The sequence below is a fragment of the Poecilia reticulata genome, linkage group LG9 (genome assembly GCF_000633615.1).
Source record: "Poecilia reticulata strain Guanapo linkage group LG9, Guppy_female_1.0+MT, whole genome shotgun sequence".
NCBI lineage: Eukaryota > Metazoa > Chordata > Actinopteri > Cyprinodontiformes > Poeciliidae > Poecilia > Poecilia reticulata.
In genome coordinates, this window is record NC_024339.1 from 18,538,039 (window position 1) to 18,555,609 (window position 17,571).

A 17,571-nucleotide genomic window follows, 5' to 3' on the forward strand; every position below is an offset into this window, starting at 1 on the left:
ATTTTATTTTAAAAATCCAAGACTTTTTTTTAAAAAATAATTATTTCTTGCACTTGTCTTTAGAAACCAAAACAGCAGAGGTGTGAATCTGTTGTAAATTTTTAAGTTGGCAAATTTTATTTCTGTATCTTTAGGCAACATTTATAAAATAACACATCTCCAACTGCAGTTTTTTTCCCAATCTGATTCTCTGTTGAATTTTGACAGAAATCTGTTGGAATGAAGGAAAGGATTGCTTATGAAATTATAATGAAATATTATTGTACGTTTTGGTAGTAGAAACGTGGAGACCATTTGTTTAAATCAGATTTATCAATATAATTATACAACTGCACTTACCCTGATTTGATCACTTTGATAAATCTCATTGTGTCTGTTGTGGTTCGCTGTCCCTTCTGTCTGTTTTTAACATCTATAAATCATTGTGTTACACCTGAGTGTAAGAAAAGTGCTCTATAAATAAAGTCTGATAGAACGACTGATTCTATCAATCAGTTGTACCTTTTAAAGAAAAATGACACTAATTTATTTCAGGCTTTCTTCAAACTTAAAAACAGATCAGTTCTGTATTTAGTTAAAGTCTTCAATTTGATATCCTAAACAAAGCACTCACTGCTAACGTTGCGGACTGTATTTTACTTTGCACTGCCTCATGTCTCAGTCTCTGTGGAGGTCTCGAGCTATTTCTTTGAGGTGGGCATCCAGGAACCGGGCTGGAACTTGTTCGCAGTGCTGGTTGGCTCCTCACTGAGCTCCTCCTTGCCAAAGACGGCGGCGGACGCGTGGCCCTTGGCCACAGTCCTCGCAGGAGTCGCCACCAGGCCTTCCTCGTGCTCTTTAGCCTGTAGTGCCAGATCTTTCTCCTCCAGCTCCATCGCCTTCAGCTTGACCTCGTTCCTCTGGGACTCATTCATCATCAGCTCCTGCAGTAACAAACCGCATATGTTTATGTTCTTTACACTGATTATCAGGAGCTTCTAAAATCGTATGTAATGACGTCTCGGCTGATAATGACAGGTCAGGCGAAACTGACGTGGGAAATGAATTAGACCGATTTATCTTGACACCTATTAGTGGATGAAATATAATGTTGTGCTCAAAGTTTCTGTGTTAGAAGGTAAAACGGGGAATAGGAAGGATGTGAGCTATCGCAGTCTGCAGCGGTTTATATCCATCGAGAGTAAAGTCCAAAACTTGAGAAATCTGGGCTGCTTTGGCAGCAAAGCAGGGGCCTATATACCACAAGGTCATAATGTCATGTTTCGTAGGTACATAATAAATACATTCAGACTGATTAAATAAGGAAATTATGAAGTAACTTAGATTTAGTTTTTTGTTTAGTCTGTGGGTTAGCACTGTTTGCAGTTGCTGCAGTTCACAGACAGAAGCAATCCCAATTATTTAGACCGCTACTGCTTTAAATAGGACACAAGCCTATCCAAGATATTTACATCTCTATTCTAGGAACAAAACTAAAGTTTAATATGAACATTTAAAAAAAATCTTATAACTTTTTGTTGTATGACTCGGAGAAAATGATTCTTTAAATGCAAAAATAACATAAAATAAATGTAATCCTCCTTGAAATTTTCTTTTAACATGACTAAACAAGTCCTACTATTTTCTTTTTAGCTTTAATTCTCATTATCATTCTTAGTATGAGAGCAAAACAAAAAAACTCAAACATCTGGTATATGTATCTTGACACTATTTGTTAATTTTCATCAAAAAAAATGTTGGTTAGGGATAGGGTTAGGGTAACCCTAAATGCTGAACTTCCAACTCCTAAAAAAACGAGAGCACAAAAACATTGCAGAAAACCAAAATAGTGACCACAAGATAACTGCCCGGAACATTCAAATGAAAGCAATGATAGTTTCCCTCCTTAATCAAGTGCCTCTCTTTGTTGTTGGAGCATCTGATTCGCACTTGTCCAAATCAGAAGAGAAATAAAGTTTTAATTCAGTCCTTGCATGAACAGATGTTTCTGTTGAGCCAGAAGCGTAACTTTCCATTAACCTGCAGCGACATAATCACCGCTGCTTAAAAATATAGCACTTGGAACAGATTGGTAAACTGAAAGGACAGGAGGCATTTATACTGCATTATCAGAAACCAATTTAAATCCTGGAAACGCTTATAAAATGAACAGTGCACTGGTGGAATAGTTACCCACTTGAGCCCTGCATCTAGTGTTCACAGTGATGTTAGCCTTGCCCTGGCTGTGGGAGCCAAAGAGGAAGGGAGGACTGGGCATGATGGTGTTGTGTGCTGGCAAAACTGAAGGACTGGAAAAAAAAAAAAGGGGGGGGAGATCTATGGCCAAAAAGTCCTGCTTTGGGGAGGGAGACAAACATACTGAGCTGCTTTTCCAGCCTGTTAATGACAGGATTTAATCCAATCAATTTATGTCGATTTGGACCAGGAAAAGAGGGAGCGTGACAAGGGGCAGGGTAATGTGCTGGGAGTGGAGCCTTGGCCGCATCGCCGCCGTCCAGCTGTCGATGGCAGCTATTGGGCAGAAGTAAGGCAGAAAATTGGAAGAGAATGTTCTGGCAAAAAGAAAGGCAGGAGATGGCACCAGCTACTGGCAGGGACAGAGGACGGGGGGGACAGAGAGAGTGCCTGAGCACCGGCCTTCCAAGGGATTTCCTATAGGCCCACATTTTCCCAGCCAAATAATTTCCAGCATTCTCGCATTTAAAGAGCAATAAACCCAGAGAGAGGGAGCAGGCGTGTGTGTGTGTGTGTGTGTGGGGGGGGGGACAAAAAAATACTGCACGCTTTCACCATTCCCGTCTCGGAGAGTGCCAGAAATAAAATACAAAAAGACGAGATGGAGGCTTCTGTTGGAAAAAGAGAACGTAAACTGGGACACGGTGTCAGTGAGCCTCCTTGTTCGGAGGCTGTTTCTGCTCTCAGTCTCACCATCAAGGCACTTCAGCTGCTGTTTATTTTAACACCTGTCCCCTAAAGTTCCTGGATTCAGTACGATAAAACAAATCAAAGCTTCTTCTTTCCAGCTTTGCTTCTTTCGTTCCCTTGGAACTAGTCCCCCAGAGTCCAACCATCAGCACAGCGGGGGAACTGCGGGGTGGGAGGAGAGGGGAGAGCGTACCTCGATGGAGGGAGGCTCCTTCCGTCTGCCTCGGATCCAAGCTGCAAGGAAAGAAGAGAGGAGGAAGAAGAAGAAGAAGAAAAAAAAACATGAGAGTGAGAACACCCACACGAACATACGCTGCACAAACAAAACCTGCAGTCATATTTAAAGGCTGCAGCTCCGGCATCACTGAGGAAGCCTCCATGCTTGCTGTGGACTGATACGCAGCTTTTGATTTACTTGGTCTCGTTTTATGTGACTCTGTAAACCGGAAGCGTCCAGAACTACTGTGCCTTGCAACAGGATTCTTCTTATCGCTTGAATGATTTAAAAAAACAAAAAATGTCACATTTAATGCACAACAAATGTCTGTGTTTTATTGGGACTAGATGAGACATTCCAACACAACGTGGCTCATAATTGTGAAGTGGAGGGAAATTTCTGAGCTTAAATTTTTACAAATAAAAATCTGAAATTCAGCCTTCTTTGAATCAACTCTTTGGAGAATCATCTTTTGTTGTCATTTGCATAATGCTCTCCCGTCCTAGCCGGCTAGTTTAGGGCGGCCATGTCTTGTTAGGTTTGAAGTTGTATTCTTTTGGATGATAAACTTATCAAAACTTTGAAACAAGTTCAAAGTTGAACATTTATAACACATTCCTGCCTTAGACGTCACCAGAGCTTCCTCCCTGACCAGTCTGCTCTCGTTTCTCCACATTGCTGTTTGTTCACTAACATTCTTATGAAGCCTCCACAGAACAAATGGATTTCCACTGAAATTATTCACAAATGGACTTTATGTATTATGAAGTTGATTTTTGAATGCAGTTGGTTGAACTCTTTTTTTATTCAGCTGCGTCAGCGTCAAATGGAAGTCACACTGTCCAGATCTCATTTAAAAGAAAAAACAAAACAAAACATTAATTCATGTTTGTCAGCCACAAAAAATTCCCAACCAAAAACATGAAAATTTGTAGATGTTAAGTGGTGTAATGTGGAAAATTATTCAACTTTTCAAAGAAGCTTATACTTCATGATAAATACAAAACATCAGTTCGGATTTTGTGTTGGCAGAACCGGGTCAGCGAGACACGTCCATCGTCCTTGATCTTCAGATTTTAAAGCACATGCTCCGTCACTCCTCATGCACACCTCCATCCCTCCCTCCGCTCCTCAGCAGAACTCTCTCCATCACATCTCTTTTCCCTCCCTCTGTTGAGGAAGCTCTATTTTGGCTGAGCTGGCTGCACAGCAGAGCAGGTTAAAGGGAGCCAGAAAGAGAGAGAGAGAGAGATTTTGCAACTCTTTCTCCAGCTAGCATGGGGATTCTGGGCCTCTTTTATCCGTTTCTTATTTGCATCCTGATGAAAATGCATGAGGGATGGGGCGAGGCAGGATGAGGGGGTTTAAGGTGGATAAAGCCAGTCTGAGACACAGGGAACAGTTTGTATCCAGTTGTAAGAAACACTTTTTTATGGTACGGTTGTATAACGCCGGCAGAAGGCATCTTTGATAAACTCATTCCCAGCCCCCATTCCATCTTACAAAATGAAAGGAGGGAGAGCGAGAGAGAGAGAAAAAAAACTAAATCATTGGATTAGCCAAGGTCCCAGAAGATGAAGCCATGAATCTGTCATTCTCTTTTATTTTAGCTCCTTTTTTTTGTTTTTTTTTTGTTTAAAATTAGTGATAAGTACAATATGCGGCACAGATTCTGCAGCCCAAACGTACCTTCCCACTCTATCGGAATGTTGCCCTCCATATATTCATACTCTGCAGGATTGGCTGCCTCCACCATCCGCTTGGCACGGACCTGCCTGCCTGGAAAGGGAAAAAATATATATATATATATATATAAAAAATAAAAAGACACCAAGTGTGATTTGATGGAGGTGCTCGCCAGTGTTGCACACCAAATGCAAAGGGATATAAACACAAAGTAGTCCAGACACAATGTTCTCCAGACACACAGACAAATCCACGCGGGGATGACAGCGCTGTGACAGGCCATGGATGATTACCTCGCGGCCCTCGGGCCCTTCTCCTCAGATCTCGCTGAGTGGCTCCAAATCTGGGCTAAGCCTTTATGCAAATGGGCTTTTCCTTTAACCCAACCAACCACGGCCCCCCTCCACCGGCTACCTCTTCCAATCACAGCGCCCTGGCTAACAATGCCCTCCAAAATCAACATCAAGCCCAGCAGGAGACAAAAGAGGTCAGATATCAGAGGGAACAGGAGAGGCACGAGCTGCTTGGAATATTAAGCGTTCCTTCTCCCTATCTGTATACAGCACGATGCTCGCTGGCAGCAAGGCCACTGCCAATTATTTTGGTCAAATCTGCTGATTAGACAAGTTTGGCTGGCACACAGTGACATGGAGACGGCGACCGAAGGCGGGGAGGGGGAACCGCAGAGAGACAGGAGAAGAAAGAGCCCACTTTTTGCCGTGTCGTCTTCACATGAGTCGTGTTCAAAAATAACAAGTTCTGTGTTTCCATAGTTTCTCTCCTCACAGGTAGTCAGATGTCTATCTGAGAAGGGATGAGGCGATGAGGGAGGAGGAAGAAGCAGGGAGGCAGCAAGAGTGAGTGAGAGAGAGAGAGAGAGAGCGTGATGATGCATGGCAAACATGGCTTGAAGAAGAAAAATGTATGGGCAAAGAAAACAACACGCTCCAAAACACAGACAATCTGTCAGGATTCCATCACAGTCTCTCCGCAGCTCACTGGACACGGACAAATGGATGCGAGCAGCGCCATGCGCACCGCAGACTGATGGCCTTAATGTTTACTTCAGCCATAACAGATAGCTCTGGCACTGGGATGGATAAACGATGGCCCTCCAAAGTGACGACGCGAGTTCTGTTCACGGCCCTTGGTTCCCCATCGAAAATCAGCGCCTGTGTGCTGTTCTGTAATTATGTCTTGTGAGGATGATTCTTTTCCACACGCCATCCAGTCCGTGCATTAATCAGGTCAGCTAATTAGGCTAGTAATGCTTCAGTTCTGCCTTGGTTCCCACTAGGTTGTCACAAAAGGCCCCTCGCAGGCTCCGGCTCAGCACGTGGATGGATTTCGCCGGCATCCAAACACCAGATTTCACCTGTTCAGCTGCTAAACTACAGCAAAAAGGGGGAAAATGAACAATGTGATCCTTCAATTACCTAGCAAAAACCAATCTTAGATGTCTCTCGGGAAAATGCTTCCTTGAAATTCTCCCAAGATGGCACGGCATAGACAACCGCCTGCAAACAAAAGGCTGCGATTCTCTAGGCAATACTAACTAAGGCGTTTAACAGGTATGCTAATTATAAACAGATCATATCCATATTTGCATCAGGAGTGGGTGGCAGCAGAATGAAATGGAAAATTGCATTAAAGTCCCCACATGCAATGTGCTTAGCGAGCTAATGCCTAAATAATAAGCATAAAGAGAGGAGCTTACCTTTCTCTGTCTCCTCTGTGTTTCTCCCTCCCCTCCCATTCCCCCCCTTCCTGTTTGACGCCGACATGCTTCCACTCCTGTAACGATGATTTTGCAGCATGTCTAAACCCCACTTCCAGTACAGGTTTTATCCCTGTATTTTGGTGACAAATACTGTTTGTACATACATTCTGTATCCTCCCAGCATGTTTGTGATGGACAAACAGTGTTGTACAAACAGTATTTATTTGGATTTGCATTTTCCCCAACCACAAACCTGTGAGTTGAGAAAGGCTTAATACAGAGTTGGGTTTATAAAACAATATTGGGTGCTTTGCATATCTTGAGCTCAACCAGCAGTGTCTATAATTGACAATAAACTGGAAAAGGGTTTCACAAATGGTAGCCAGAAGTCGTGTACGGGACACATGTGGGAGACGGTTCTCTAATCAGATGAGACCAAAACTGCTCTCTTTTTGTCCTTTCATGCAAAAAACACACTATGCTGTACATCAACCTGAAAAATTTGTCACAATTGAACATGGCGGAAGAAGCATCATGCTGTGTAAAAGGTAGGGATAGTTCAAGTGAAGATAAGTGGAGCTAAACTAGATTGGAGGGCTCAACTGTCTTGCTGGATTACCAAAACATCCTGAGAATATTTGCTAAATCATAAAACTGATGCTCATAGAAGCCCACCATTCAATCTGACTGTCCTTGAGATGTTCTGCAAAAGAAAGAATTTGCAAAAAAACTTTGTTTCCAGATGTGCAACGCTGATAAAGATGCACCTGAAAAGACTTGTAGTTGTAACTGCAGCCAAAGGTGGTTCTATAAAAGTAATGACCCAGAGGACTGAATACAAATGTACACTTGTTTCAGATTTATTTGTGCTTAAAACTGTTGAAACCTTCTTTTTCAGAAACAACTACTTTCTGTTGGTCTATCACACTAAATCCCAGTGAAATACATTGTTAGAACTTGAGAAGTGAATAAGTTAAAGGGTTTAGCACATCTTTTCATCTATCCACGACTTAAAAAGTTACTAAGGTCAGACCATACTGTACCGGATCTTTTCAAGGTTGCTTCCCAGAACCAGTGAATTTGCATTTAAACGTTTTAAAAACAACGTATTACAGATTTCCTTTTAAATCCAATTACAGAGAAAGTTGTGCCCAGGCATCGTCCAAATGTGGCTCACTGAGTTTGGCCTCTTCATGTTTTTGGATCAAACCTGGTTCATCAAAAGAATCCAAAACCTAAATGAGTAAATCTTAATACCTAAATTTTGACATTGCATGTTTTGATGGTAGAATAACTTCTTCCTGCCACATCCGGCCATCAGTATGTAATCTGTCTGCTCCACAGTTCTTTCTCCACCTTGAGTAAGAGACAGAGAGGTATGAAGGGTGTTAGGAGCTCACAATCTCAGCGGGCCCCCTTGTGACACATCTGCCTTCTCATCACTCACTAGGGGGAAACCTATTTACTAGTCAAATACACACCTGTACACACACACACACACACACACACATCAACACACAACTGGCTAGAGAGCAAGGCAGATTAACCTGAGGGACAGGAGCGAGGACGCTGCCTCTTTACCGTGAAGGACAAACGCAGCACCGCCTTGGAGAGGAGGGGGAGGGTCCAGCGGCAGGGAGGAATGAAATCCCACAGCATAAATATTCATGAGCCATCTCACCTGTCTGAGCACAACTCATCTGTGAGGCTGGTTGTGAATCCTGGGGGAGGGGAGAGGAAAAGGAAGGCAGGCAGGGAGGGAGGAAAGAAGGAAGGATGGAAGCGGAGGAGCAGGATGGGTGAGGGGGTTGCCGTGGCAGCCGTACCTCAATCCTTCCCATTCGTTAAAATAAGACATGATGCGCTCTGAGGGCTGCTCTTTGAACCCTGAACACACCCCACTAAACTCCATCACCTGCTTCAACACGCAAACCCCTCACTCCTCCTTCCTCCCCCCAAACAATCTCACACATCAGCTCCCAGGTGAGTACTGCTGGGGGCGGCCCGAGAGGTTGTTCACCTCCACAATGTCATCCCCGGCATCTTCATGCCATCTCTTTTGCTGCGTCTTGTTTTTTTTCTTCTTGCAGAGAAAGATGTCAGGGGAAAACACGTCGCTCAACAACGGCGGAAGACATTCCTTAAAACACACTCTGCACCAGACCCCAACAGGTGGACTCTGTCACACCCTCCCTTTATCACCGCACTGACATCTACAGCTTAAAAACACCGTGTTCATTTGTGCCGTACCAGAATGCAACATCCCACTCCAATCAGACCATGCTCACCTAGTCTTTACCCTTGTCATCGTCCAACTGGCATAGCTCTCAGACATAACCTTTACCAGATACATAAATTACCGTTTAGATGCAAATGTCCACTTCTACGGAGGAACACAAAGAACTCGATAAGAAATTTTCTTGCAGGACGGAAAATTTCCTGCAAGAAATTTCTGTATAGGAATTTGCACAGCTGGAATTCCGTACAAATTCCTATACAGCTAAAAATACAACAACAACAACAAAAAAAAAACTACAAGAAGTGGCTGTTTTTTTAAGGAAACTAAAACTAACTTTTTGTCTATACATTTTTTTGTTGTAAGTACAGGGGTTCATGGTGCTTCCCAAAAGCCTGGTTTGTCCCTGTTGCTTCTTACACCATAAAGCCCATCAGCACGGCCACTTTGACGTTTCATAGGCAGTTGTGATAGTTTCCATACTAAATGGAGATATGAGTGGTCCTTTCCAATTTTTCCACAAAAAAAAGTAAGGAGAAAACATTGGTGGGGTTGAAAAACTTTGGGATAAAAGAACAAAAAAGTTACTGCTGGACTTGGCAAGTTGCATCAAATTAACAGATACTTTCTGTGATGAAGGGGGCAAGATCAGCGATGACACTAGATACAAGCAGCACGACTACAGCAGGTTAGCAGGCACTGCTTACATAACCCAGTCATTCTGTCGCAAACTTGGGATGTTATGTGTTAACGTTTTAAAGTCAAAGGATTGTGGTCCAAACTTTATGACATCTGAAACTGTCTAAAAACCTATAATTTCCCTTAATAAATGTAATAGGTCTGTTTAACTTTGGGGATTATTTTTTGTTCCCTAATAATTGCTTTGATTTTTATAAGCTGCTTCCTTAAACTTTTGTTGACTCATGTTTATTTTTAAATTTGTCATTAAACACAAACACACAGTAGTTTTGACTGTTGGGGGGAAAAATATAGTGTTTTTATACATTTGTCTTAAAATTATGTTTCCACTTTTGTCCGTTGCATAATCAGATTAAAGGCCTGTCCAAACCAAGCTCCTGGGCTGAATTTCAACCCAGGCTTGCCCTTGACTAAGTATAATTTCTGGATCTAGACTCCTCTGAATCGCCCTCTGATTGAGTTATTTTGACCATTTGGATTTCCTGAAACACTGTAAGCAGCAATTTCCAAAGTGAAAAATGAGGCAGCAGTTTTTGTGCATGTTTGTTGCAAATATAGTTGCGTGATACGAAGAAAACACGCAATTGTGATATTGCAAGGACCATATCGGTGGTGATAAACCCAGATTTTTCTCACTCTTAATGAGGGCTGGCCCCTGCTCAGGTGCAGTCAAAGCCCATCCAACAGACTCGTTATACCCTAGTGGTATGCGAGCGTGAATGTGTTAAATTGTTTTCTGATTGCGATTACTAATGGACAGAGTGATCTAGAGATAAGCACCGATTTTAAACATTGTGCAACATTAAAAAAAAAAAAAAAACGGGAGAAAAGTCTAAAAAATAACTTTTAGTGTTAAAAGCATCCAACTGCAATGTCACCATCTCTCAATAGAGAGCAACATTCTCAGACAAACGCGGGGAAGGTTTTGGACTCACAGTGTTGGGACAAAAAGAAAAGCAAAAAAAAAAAAAAAGCCTCTTTGACAGAGCGGGCTTGTCAGGTCGCATTCAGCCAAGTTTATTTATCTCCAGCTGAGCTGTGTGTGGGGAATGGGTGAATGCCTGCATCATAACAGACAGCTTTATGAAGATGGAGAGATCCAATGAGCATCACTGATACACAGGGGTGACGATGCACCGATAAGGACAACCTTTTTTCTCCCTCACAGTCTCTTTTCCAGGAGGGAAAAAAAATAATCATGGAAGGCATATGTGAAGCCTGTAACCATGGCTACCCATTATACTAAAGCCTACTGATGTGGGATGAGGTTTAGAAGGAAAATGCCAGTCATTGTTTTCCATCAGTTCTACAGAGGGGAGGAGCTTGAGCGTAAAGTAATGATCGGTTTAATTTATCAGACACTTTCCTATCCCAAAGAGGTTTGAGCAATTTATGATAGAATGTGGGGGTATAATTAATTTAAAATACAAACCCCAATTTAATCTGTGATCGTATGCCCAAAGGCGGGCAGACATAAAGGTGGCAGTGATCCTTTGGCCCGCTCTGTCTGAGACCACCCATCCTTACAAAGTTACTCACCAACCCCTAACTGGCTTGTAAAAGGAACTACGGTAAGGCAGGAAGTCAGAATCCTTTGTGAGGCTTTGGAGCGGTCTGGACCCCCCCCCTTTCCTTTCCTTTCCTTCCTCCACACCTCCTCTGAGGCCCATGTGCGTGTTGTTCACAAACCTAGCTGTCCACCCCTTTCTGTTCACCTCCAATCCTCCATGCTCCCTCCATCCCTTTCCCTCCATTACATCTTCAAAAACCACCACTCTCTCACCATTAACCTATCGCTACCACCTCTCGTTCCCCCTCCATATATCCACCTACTCATTTTACCCTGTCAGAAACCCTCCTTTCACTTTTACTCCATCCATTCTTTCCTCCACTCCGCTCTATAATTTCACCCCAATATGTCAGCACCTTCTTTGTTCTTTGTCACTCATTCCATGTACCCCACCTTCTTTCTTCCACCCTCCAATAGTTTCCCCTGGTCTTATCTTTTCTCCTTTCCTTTTCCACTTTGCCTGATTTCTCTCTGCCTGTCTGCTTTATTAAAATATTCTGACTTGAATAAGCAGTGGCAGGCTCCAGGAGCCGTCTGCTGCTGTGCCTTACCTGTCTGTCAGTCTTCCAGGTTGAGCTTCTGACCGACAGAGTCCTCGGGTGTCAAAACACATCTAGGCTAGCTGAATATTATTATTTTACATTAACGCTCTGGTTCCTTCTCGTTGTAAATCATACCGTAAATGTAGGCTAGAAAAAAGGAAAAGACAAAAAACTCAATAAATTACATTTCTGAGTAACTTATCGAGTAACTTATATGATATGCTGACACAAAGTAGACTATATGTCAGTATATATATTTGATTAAAGTAGGCTGACTAAGTTCAAGCTCAGACAGCCTAATTGGAGAGCAGATGTAAATATCAATTTTCAATTGGCTTTACCTTCATCAGTATTAAACTTGCTGTTGCCTTTAAAAGGTTTTCTTTATAACTGCTATGTATTCACCTCTATCCGTTTTCTCAACAACTATGTCCATTTTCCCTGATTTCACTGAATAAATCCACCTGCACACCATGTTGCTCCACCTGCCATGTTTCACAGTAAAGATGGAGATGTCAAGATGTAGTTATTTTTCTTTTTTTTACAAATACCATTTTGCTTAAAAGGTTCAGTTTAGGAAAACTGGTTAGTGCCACGGTTGGTAGCGGTGCTGCCTTGCCAGGTCCTGGATTCGAATCCCGGTCTTTCTGCATTGATTTTACATGTTCTCCCTGTGCATGTGTTGGTTCTTTCCAGGTACTCTGACTTCCCCCCACAGCCCACAAACATGACTGTTACTGTTAGGTTAATTGGTCTTTCTAAATTGCCCTTAGGTAAGAGTGTGTGTGTGGTTGTTTGTCCTGTGTGTCTCTCTGTTGTCCTGTGATGGACAGGTGATCTGTCCAGGGTGTGCCCTGCCTTTCTCTCAACAGTAGCTTTTTTTTCTCCCCACCCTTTCATAAAGACCAGATTTCTGGACTGGACAATCAACAGTCTAATTAAATTTTGTCGTGCTTTCTTGCTAAATGACTATACAGGAAGTCTAATTCTATCAGTATATGCATGCAGTTATGTCTTGATAGGCTATGCCAGACTCTTTACATTTTAAGATGACAGATTGAACAGTGTGCTGTGAGACGTTCAAAGTGTAGCATGTTGCCTATAGCATAACCCAGCTTTAACCTTCACCACAGATTTATCCCTGACCCTCGTCTTCCTGATGACCTTTGTGGCCCTCTCTGAATATTTGGACAATCAGAGGAAGCCTGAAGGCAGGTGGTTGCACTGGATTTTATTTAGAGTTTCTAAGAGTAAATAGGGTTTTTTTTTCTTTCTTTTTTTACTTTTTTCTTGGGAAAAATAATTTTTGAAAGCCATGCATGGTTTTACATTCACTTCACCCTTTCGCACAACTTTATGCTGATCCTATTGCATGAAATCTTAATAAGTTCCATTGACTTTTGTTGTTCTAGGGTGAGAAAATGTAGAAAAGAGTTCCGACGAGAACGGAAACTCCTGTAAAGCACTGTATATCTCCAGCTGCACTGCAGACAGGCAGCAGTTAATGGACCTCCAAAACACTTGAACCCCCCCGTTGCTGGATCACAGCCCACTTGGATTGTTCCGCCATTGAAAATAAATGCGGCCACTCTCTCATTTTCAGCATCTATTTCTTCAAATGCCTTTTTAATGAACAAGCGAAGTCACTCCATGATGAGCCACAAGACACACATGCAAATATGCTCTTGGCAGGGCGCATGGAGCTAGATGAGCTAGACCCTATAATGATTAAAGAACCTGCATTTAAACCCCCACGCATTGCATCGCCGCTGATCAATTAGCATGATTTACAGTGGCGGTTGTGGACACTGACGCTCCTGTAAACACTGACTCGGTGTCCTATGGCGGGATAGACCTTCCTTCATCACACCCAGGGGATGACTTGTGGCAGAATGAACAGCCATTTGGACCCTCGTCTCTTTCCGCTGTGAGTCTTTGGGTGGAAATATGAGGCTTGAATCAACGCTCTGATGACACACAGCCATCTGTTGTTGTGTTAAGTGTGTTAGGGCATGAAGTGGAGAGAAAACACACAACTAATGATATTTTTTCCCCTCCCTCCTCTCTACTTTCTTTAAAAATACAAATTTGAGGTGTGCAGCTGTCATGGTGCATTAACAGATGCACTAATGCAAAAGAACACACCTCTCCTCCCCCCCCAAGAGTCGCCCCGTCCTGAAAATAGCAGAACTGAGTACTTTTTCACTTCATACAACCAAGCTGGGGATACTAATAAATAATAGACAAAGAGAGAGAGAAAGGAGACAGCGATAGGACGACAAGTCAATGCTTCTTTTCTCTCCAGCCTGCGTGGCACACCTCTGAAGAACCTCTGAATCTCTTCCATTCTCCACACAGCAAAAGAGGACCAATAGATTAAAACTGCATGGCACACACACACACACACACACACACACACACACACACACACACACACGCACACACACACTCGCATACACACACGGCTAAAACGAACAGCGCTAAAAATACATCCCTTTCACTGAGACATGAAAGGAAACTGCCTTTCCCCTGTCCGGTATTGAGCAGCCATTGATTCCAAGACAAAGGCTACACCTCCTCAAAGAGGTAAGAAAAAATAGCAATCATACAGGCAATTATTTTCAAATGTGCCTGCAGCAGCCGATAATGTCAGCGTGCCTCTCACTACCCTAAATAAAAAAAATAAAAAAAAACGGGAAGGGAAGGGAAGGCGGGCGTCGGGGCTCCGGGTCTGGCTGTTGAAGACGAATGAGCCCATCCAGAGAGCGCTCAGGCTTTCATCTGGGCAGCGTGACACGGTGCCCCCATGCAGAGTGAGGCAGAGCTGGGCCTGGGGGACAGACGCGAACGTAAAAAAAGACGGGGTGAGAATATAGATTCTCAGCTCAGCACAGTGAAAACAGCGACAAGGCAAAGACCTTCTAAGACCAGTGGCCACATTGTCAGCAGCTCTTCTTGTAGGCAAGACTCACAGGAACCCCGCAGCCTGCAGCAGCTCTTTCTGTGAGCTCTTTAAAGCTGCTGGACCAGAAGCCGAGATTCGTTTTCCTCCCCTCTCCCTCTAGAAGTCCCAGTTATACCCATGCCCTTTCATTTTGATGAGGAGCAACATCTGAGGATAGGGATTTAGAAGGCTCTCTGCTGGGTCTATCCCTCTATGCTAGTGTTTTGAATAGAATCTTCACTGGACTTACTTCAAAGGGGGGCGAGGGGGAATGTAGAGGCAGAAGTACAAGGGGAAGGGCAACAAAAAAAAGAAAAAAAAAAGTACAACCCAAATAGAAGTTGTTGAAATCGAATCAGACAAATGCACATAAAAACAAACAGAAAAACGTTTTTCTATCATGGCAGCCATTATAGCCCTAACACGCAGTCTACCTCTGGCTCGTAGAATTGCTTACGCCCCAGTTTTCAAAAGTTAACGGATGGAGAGAGGTAGAAAATGGAAGCAGCTAAGCATGGATAAATGTGGAGAGATGGACAAATGGGTAGACAGAGTGGGGAGACAAAAGAGAGAGAAACTCCTCACCTATTTCGAGCAAAACTTATGCGCTTGAGTGAAAAGCCCTGTGGTCTGTGCCTCCAGGCCCTGAGCCCATGCTTGGCCTATCAGTTTGGGATCAAAAGCTAGCTTCTGCGAGACATATGGACTGAATAATGCATATGATTTAGTTCCACAAGGTTGAATGGAGACAAACGGATGCAACACTCGCTTTCTATGTTTATTATAAATGCAAAAACAAGCATTTATATGTGCCCGCCTGCTGCTTAGACTTGTGTTTATCTCAACTGTTTTTTTTTTTGTTTTTTTTTTTTTACATAAACTAGCTAGCCTATCTGCAGTTGTGGGTCTTAGCGATGGGACAGTGCATACATTACCTTGTAAGCATGCTAGAGAGCAGCTTTTGTGATGTCTCATTTGAATAGGTTGACAGGCAGGGGTGGAGGAGCTGCCTTGTAATGAATTATAAATACGATGCGGGTGAAAGATTCCCCCGCAAAAAACTGCTGAGAAAAGGTGAACCAAAACAATAAAATAAAATAAAATAGAGTCACATTCAGGGAGAAAAAAAAAAAAAAAAGCAGAAGCTTAACTTGCAAGAGGTGGATCCTTCCACAGCAGAACAGAGGATGCAAAGATAATGGCTTCATTTCTTCTGCAGGGAATGCATTCATGTCATAAACCACTCAGTCATATTAATTATGGCAAAACATTTTCGTCTAAACTGGCTAGAAATGGGTGAAAGATACAAAAAGGCCCTGCTCTTTCACTTCCGATTTAAAGTGTATGCATGTACAGTGCCTTGCAAAACCATTTTTATGTGCTAGATCAACACAAAGTTGTGCAGAATTTTGAATCGGAAGATAAATAAGACATTGCTTTCCATATTTATTTACAAACCAGGACTGGTATGCATGGGAGTCCGGCCATCCTGAGTAAATATTTCGTAGATTCTGTTGTGATCACAGCGGCATGTTCCTTGGGGCGTATCTCGACTAGGTTTGCACATTTGGAGATGGAAATTTTCTCATTTTTCTTTGAAAAATAGACAAACCTGTGTCAGATTGGATGAAGACCGTGCACATCCGTGTTCAAGACTCGCAACAGATTCTCAAACAGAAAGTTTGAGAATCTCTAGTTCCTGAATTTTATGAGGCGTTTTTTTTTTTTTTACATTAATATGCATTAAACCATTTCATAATAGCTTTGACTTTATGTTTAGAGTTGTTGTCTTATGAAATATCTAAAAGTTGCTGCCCAAAGCATGACACTCATGTGTTTCACACTGGCCATAATGTGTTCTAGCTAATGTACAGTGCTATTTTTCTGTAACACATAGTGTTCTGAGTATTTAATTGTGGCCTCAACTGACCATAGCACCTTCATCCACATGTTTGCTTTGATAGAACAGCTGTATGTATGCAGCTGTATCTATACTGAGACTAATTGAGTGACTTTCTGAACGCCAATGGTTGTGCTGGATTTTATCTAAAGCAAAATGGAGTGGATTGCAATTGTATACTACTTTTAACATTCTTCATTTGTAGATTGTTTTGATGACCACATAACATTGGCCTTCCATTTCACAAATTTAGCACACCTTTGTGTTGGTTAGTCACATAACATTCCAATAAAATCCATGTTTTCAAGAGGAATGAATAGTTTTGCAAGCCACAGTGGATATGCAATAACATTTAAATGCATTGTCTTGTTTTTTTGAAAATAATGTAATACTCTAAGTTATCAGCTTAAAAGCTTATATATCAGCCTTTAAGCTGATAACTTTGTACACAGTTCTCCTGATTGGAGTGAGTGATACCAGGTTTCAGCAGGGCCCCCTTATAAATAATAATCAGACGCAGAGCTGCTGCTTGGCTGCTTTTTGGACTGTTCCTCCATCTAGCGGCGATAATTGAGTACTACAACGGTAAAAGGGTAAGGACAGAACGATTCAGGGCAAGGGTAATGTCATAATCTACAGTAAACAAGAGAACAATGTCACATTAATGCGAATGAGGAACTCAGATATCTAAAATTGTTGTTTCTAACTTCGTAAGAATTAATTGAAAGTTGGATAATAAAAATGGAGCAGAAACTACAGAAGCTTAGGTAACAGAGCAAGACCTACACTGTCTGATTCGCTGTCAGGGCGTATCAAAAACTTTACAGAACGGTTTTCAAAGTTGGCTTCATATGTCTGCATGTGTAGGTTTTATATTTGAAATCAGGACAAGCTAATTTTAACAAAAGTGTTGATACCTGTCCACGTCTTCTGTTCGGGAATAGAGTAATATTTATTCCCAAAGTGATCTGTCCCGACGTGTTCACGTACTATTCCAAAGATTCGCCGTAGGAGGCCAGCAATCCTACTCATTTTTGGTGGACACTCCGAGAATTCTGGAGAGCAATGGTTTATCTGGTGACAGTTTTCTGCCTTCTCCTACAACTTCACTTTACGGCGAGCATCCCGTTTC

General features: G+C 42.4%; 1 protein-coding gene across 2 annotated transcripts; it reads right to left on the reverse strand.

The window, feature by feature from the left end:
* Window positions 1-35: 35 nt before the first annotated feature.
* On the reverse strand, window positions 36-17,561 carry ndufaf2 (NADH:ubiquinone oxidoreductase complex assembly factor 2). Of its 2 annotated transcripts, none has more exons than XM_008418373.2 (4): window positions 17,357-17,561; window positions 4,832-4,921; window positions 3,119-3,159; window positions 36-923 (listed from the first exon to the last, which is right to left on the reverse strand). In XM_008418373.2, the coding sequence occupies exons 1-4, from the start codon at window positions 17,469-17,471 to the stop codon at window positions 681-683; spliced, it is 489 nt and encodes a 162-aa protein (XP_008416595.1). In that variant the 5' UTR covers window positions 17,472-17,561; the 3' UTR covers window positions 36-680. The 2 variants fall into 2 exon arrangements, with proteins under 2 accessions (XP_008416595.1, XP_008416596.1); XM_008418374.2 differs by lacking the exon at window positions 17,357-17,561 and adding an exon at window positions 7,806-9,008.
* Window positions 17,562-17,571: the final 10 nt, after the last annotated feature.

Bases quoted from the DNA above. Each gene is read 5' to 3' on its own strand.
- ndufaf2 (XM_008418373.2), bottom strand. From the start codon at position 17,471: ATGAGTAGGATTGCTGGCCTCCTACGGCGAATCTTTGGAATAGTACGT. The intron at 3,160-4,831 runs GTACGTTTGGGC...CTTTCCTTGCAG, and splicing joins CATTCCGATAGAGTGGGAAG to CTTGGATCCGAGGCAGACGG. The intron at 924-3,118 runs GTACGCTCTCCC...TTGTTACTGCAG, and splicing joins AGGAGCCTCCCTCCATCGAG to GAGCTGATGATGAATGAGTC.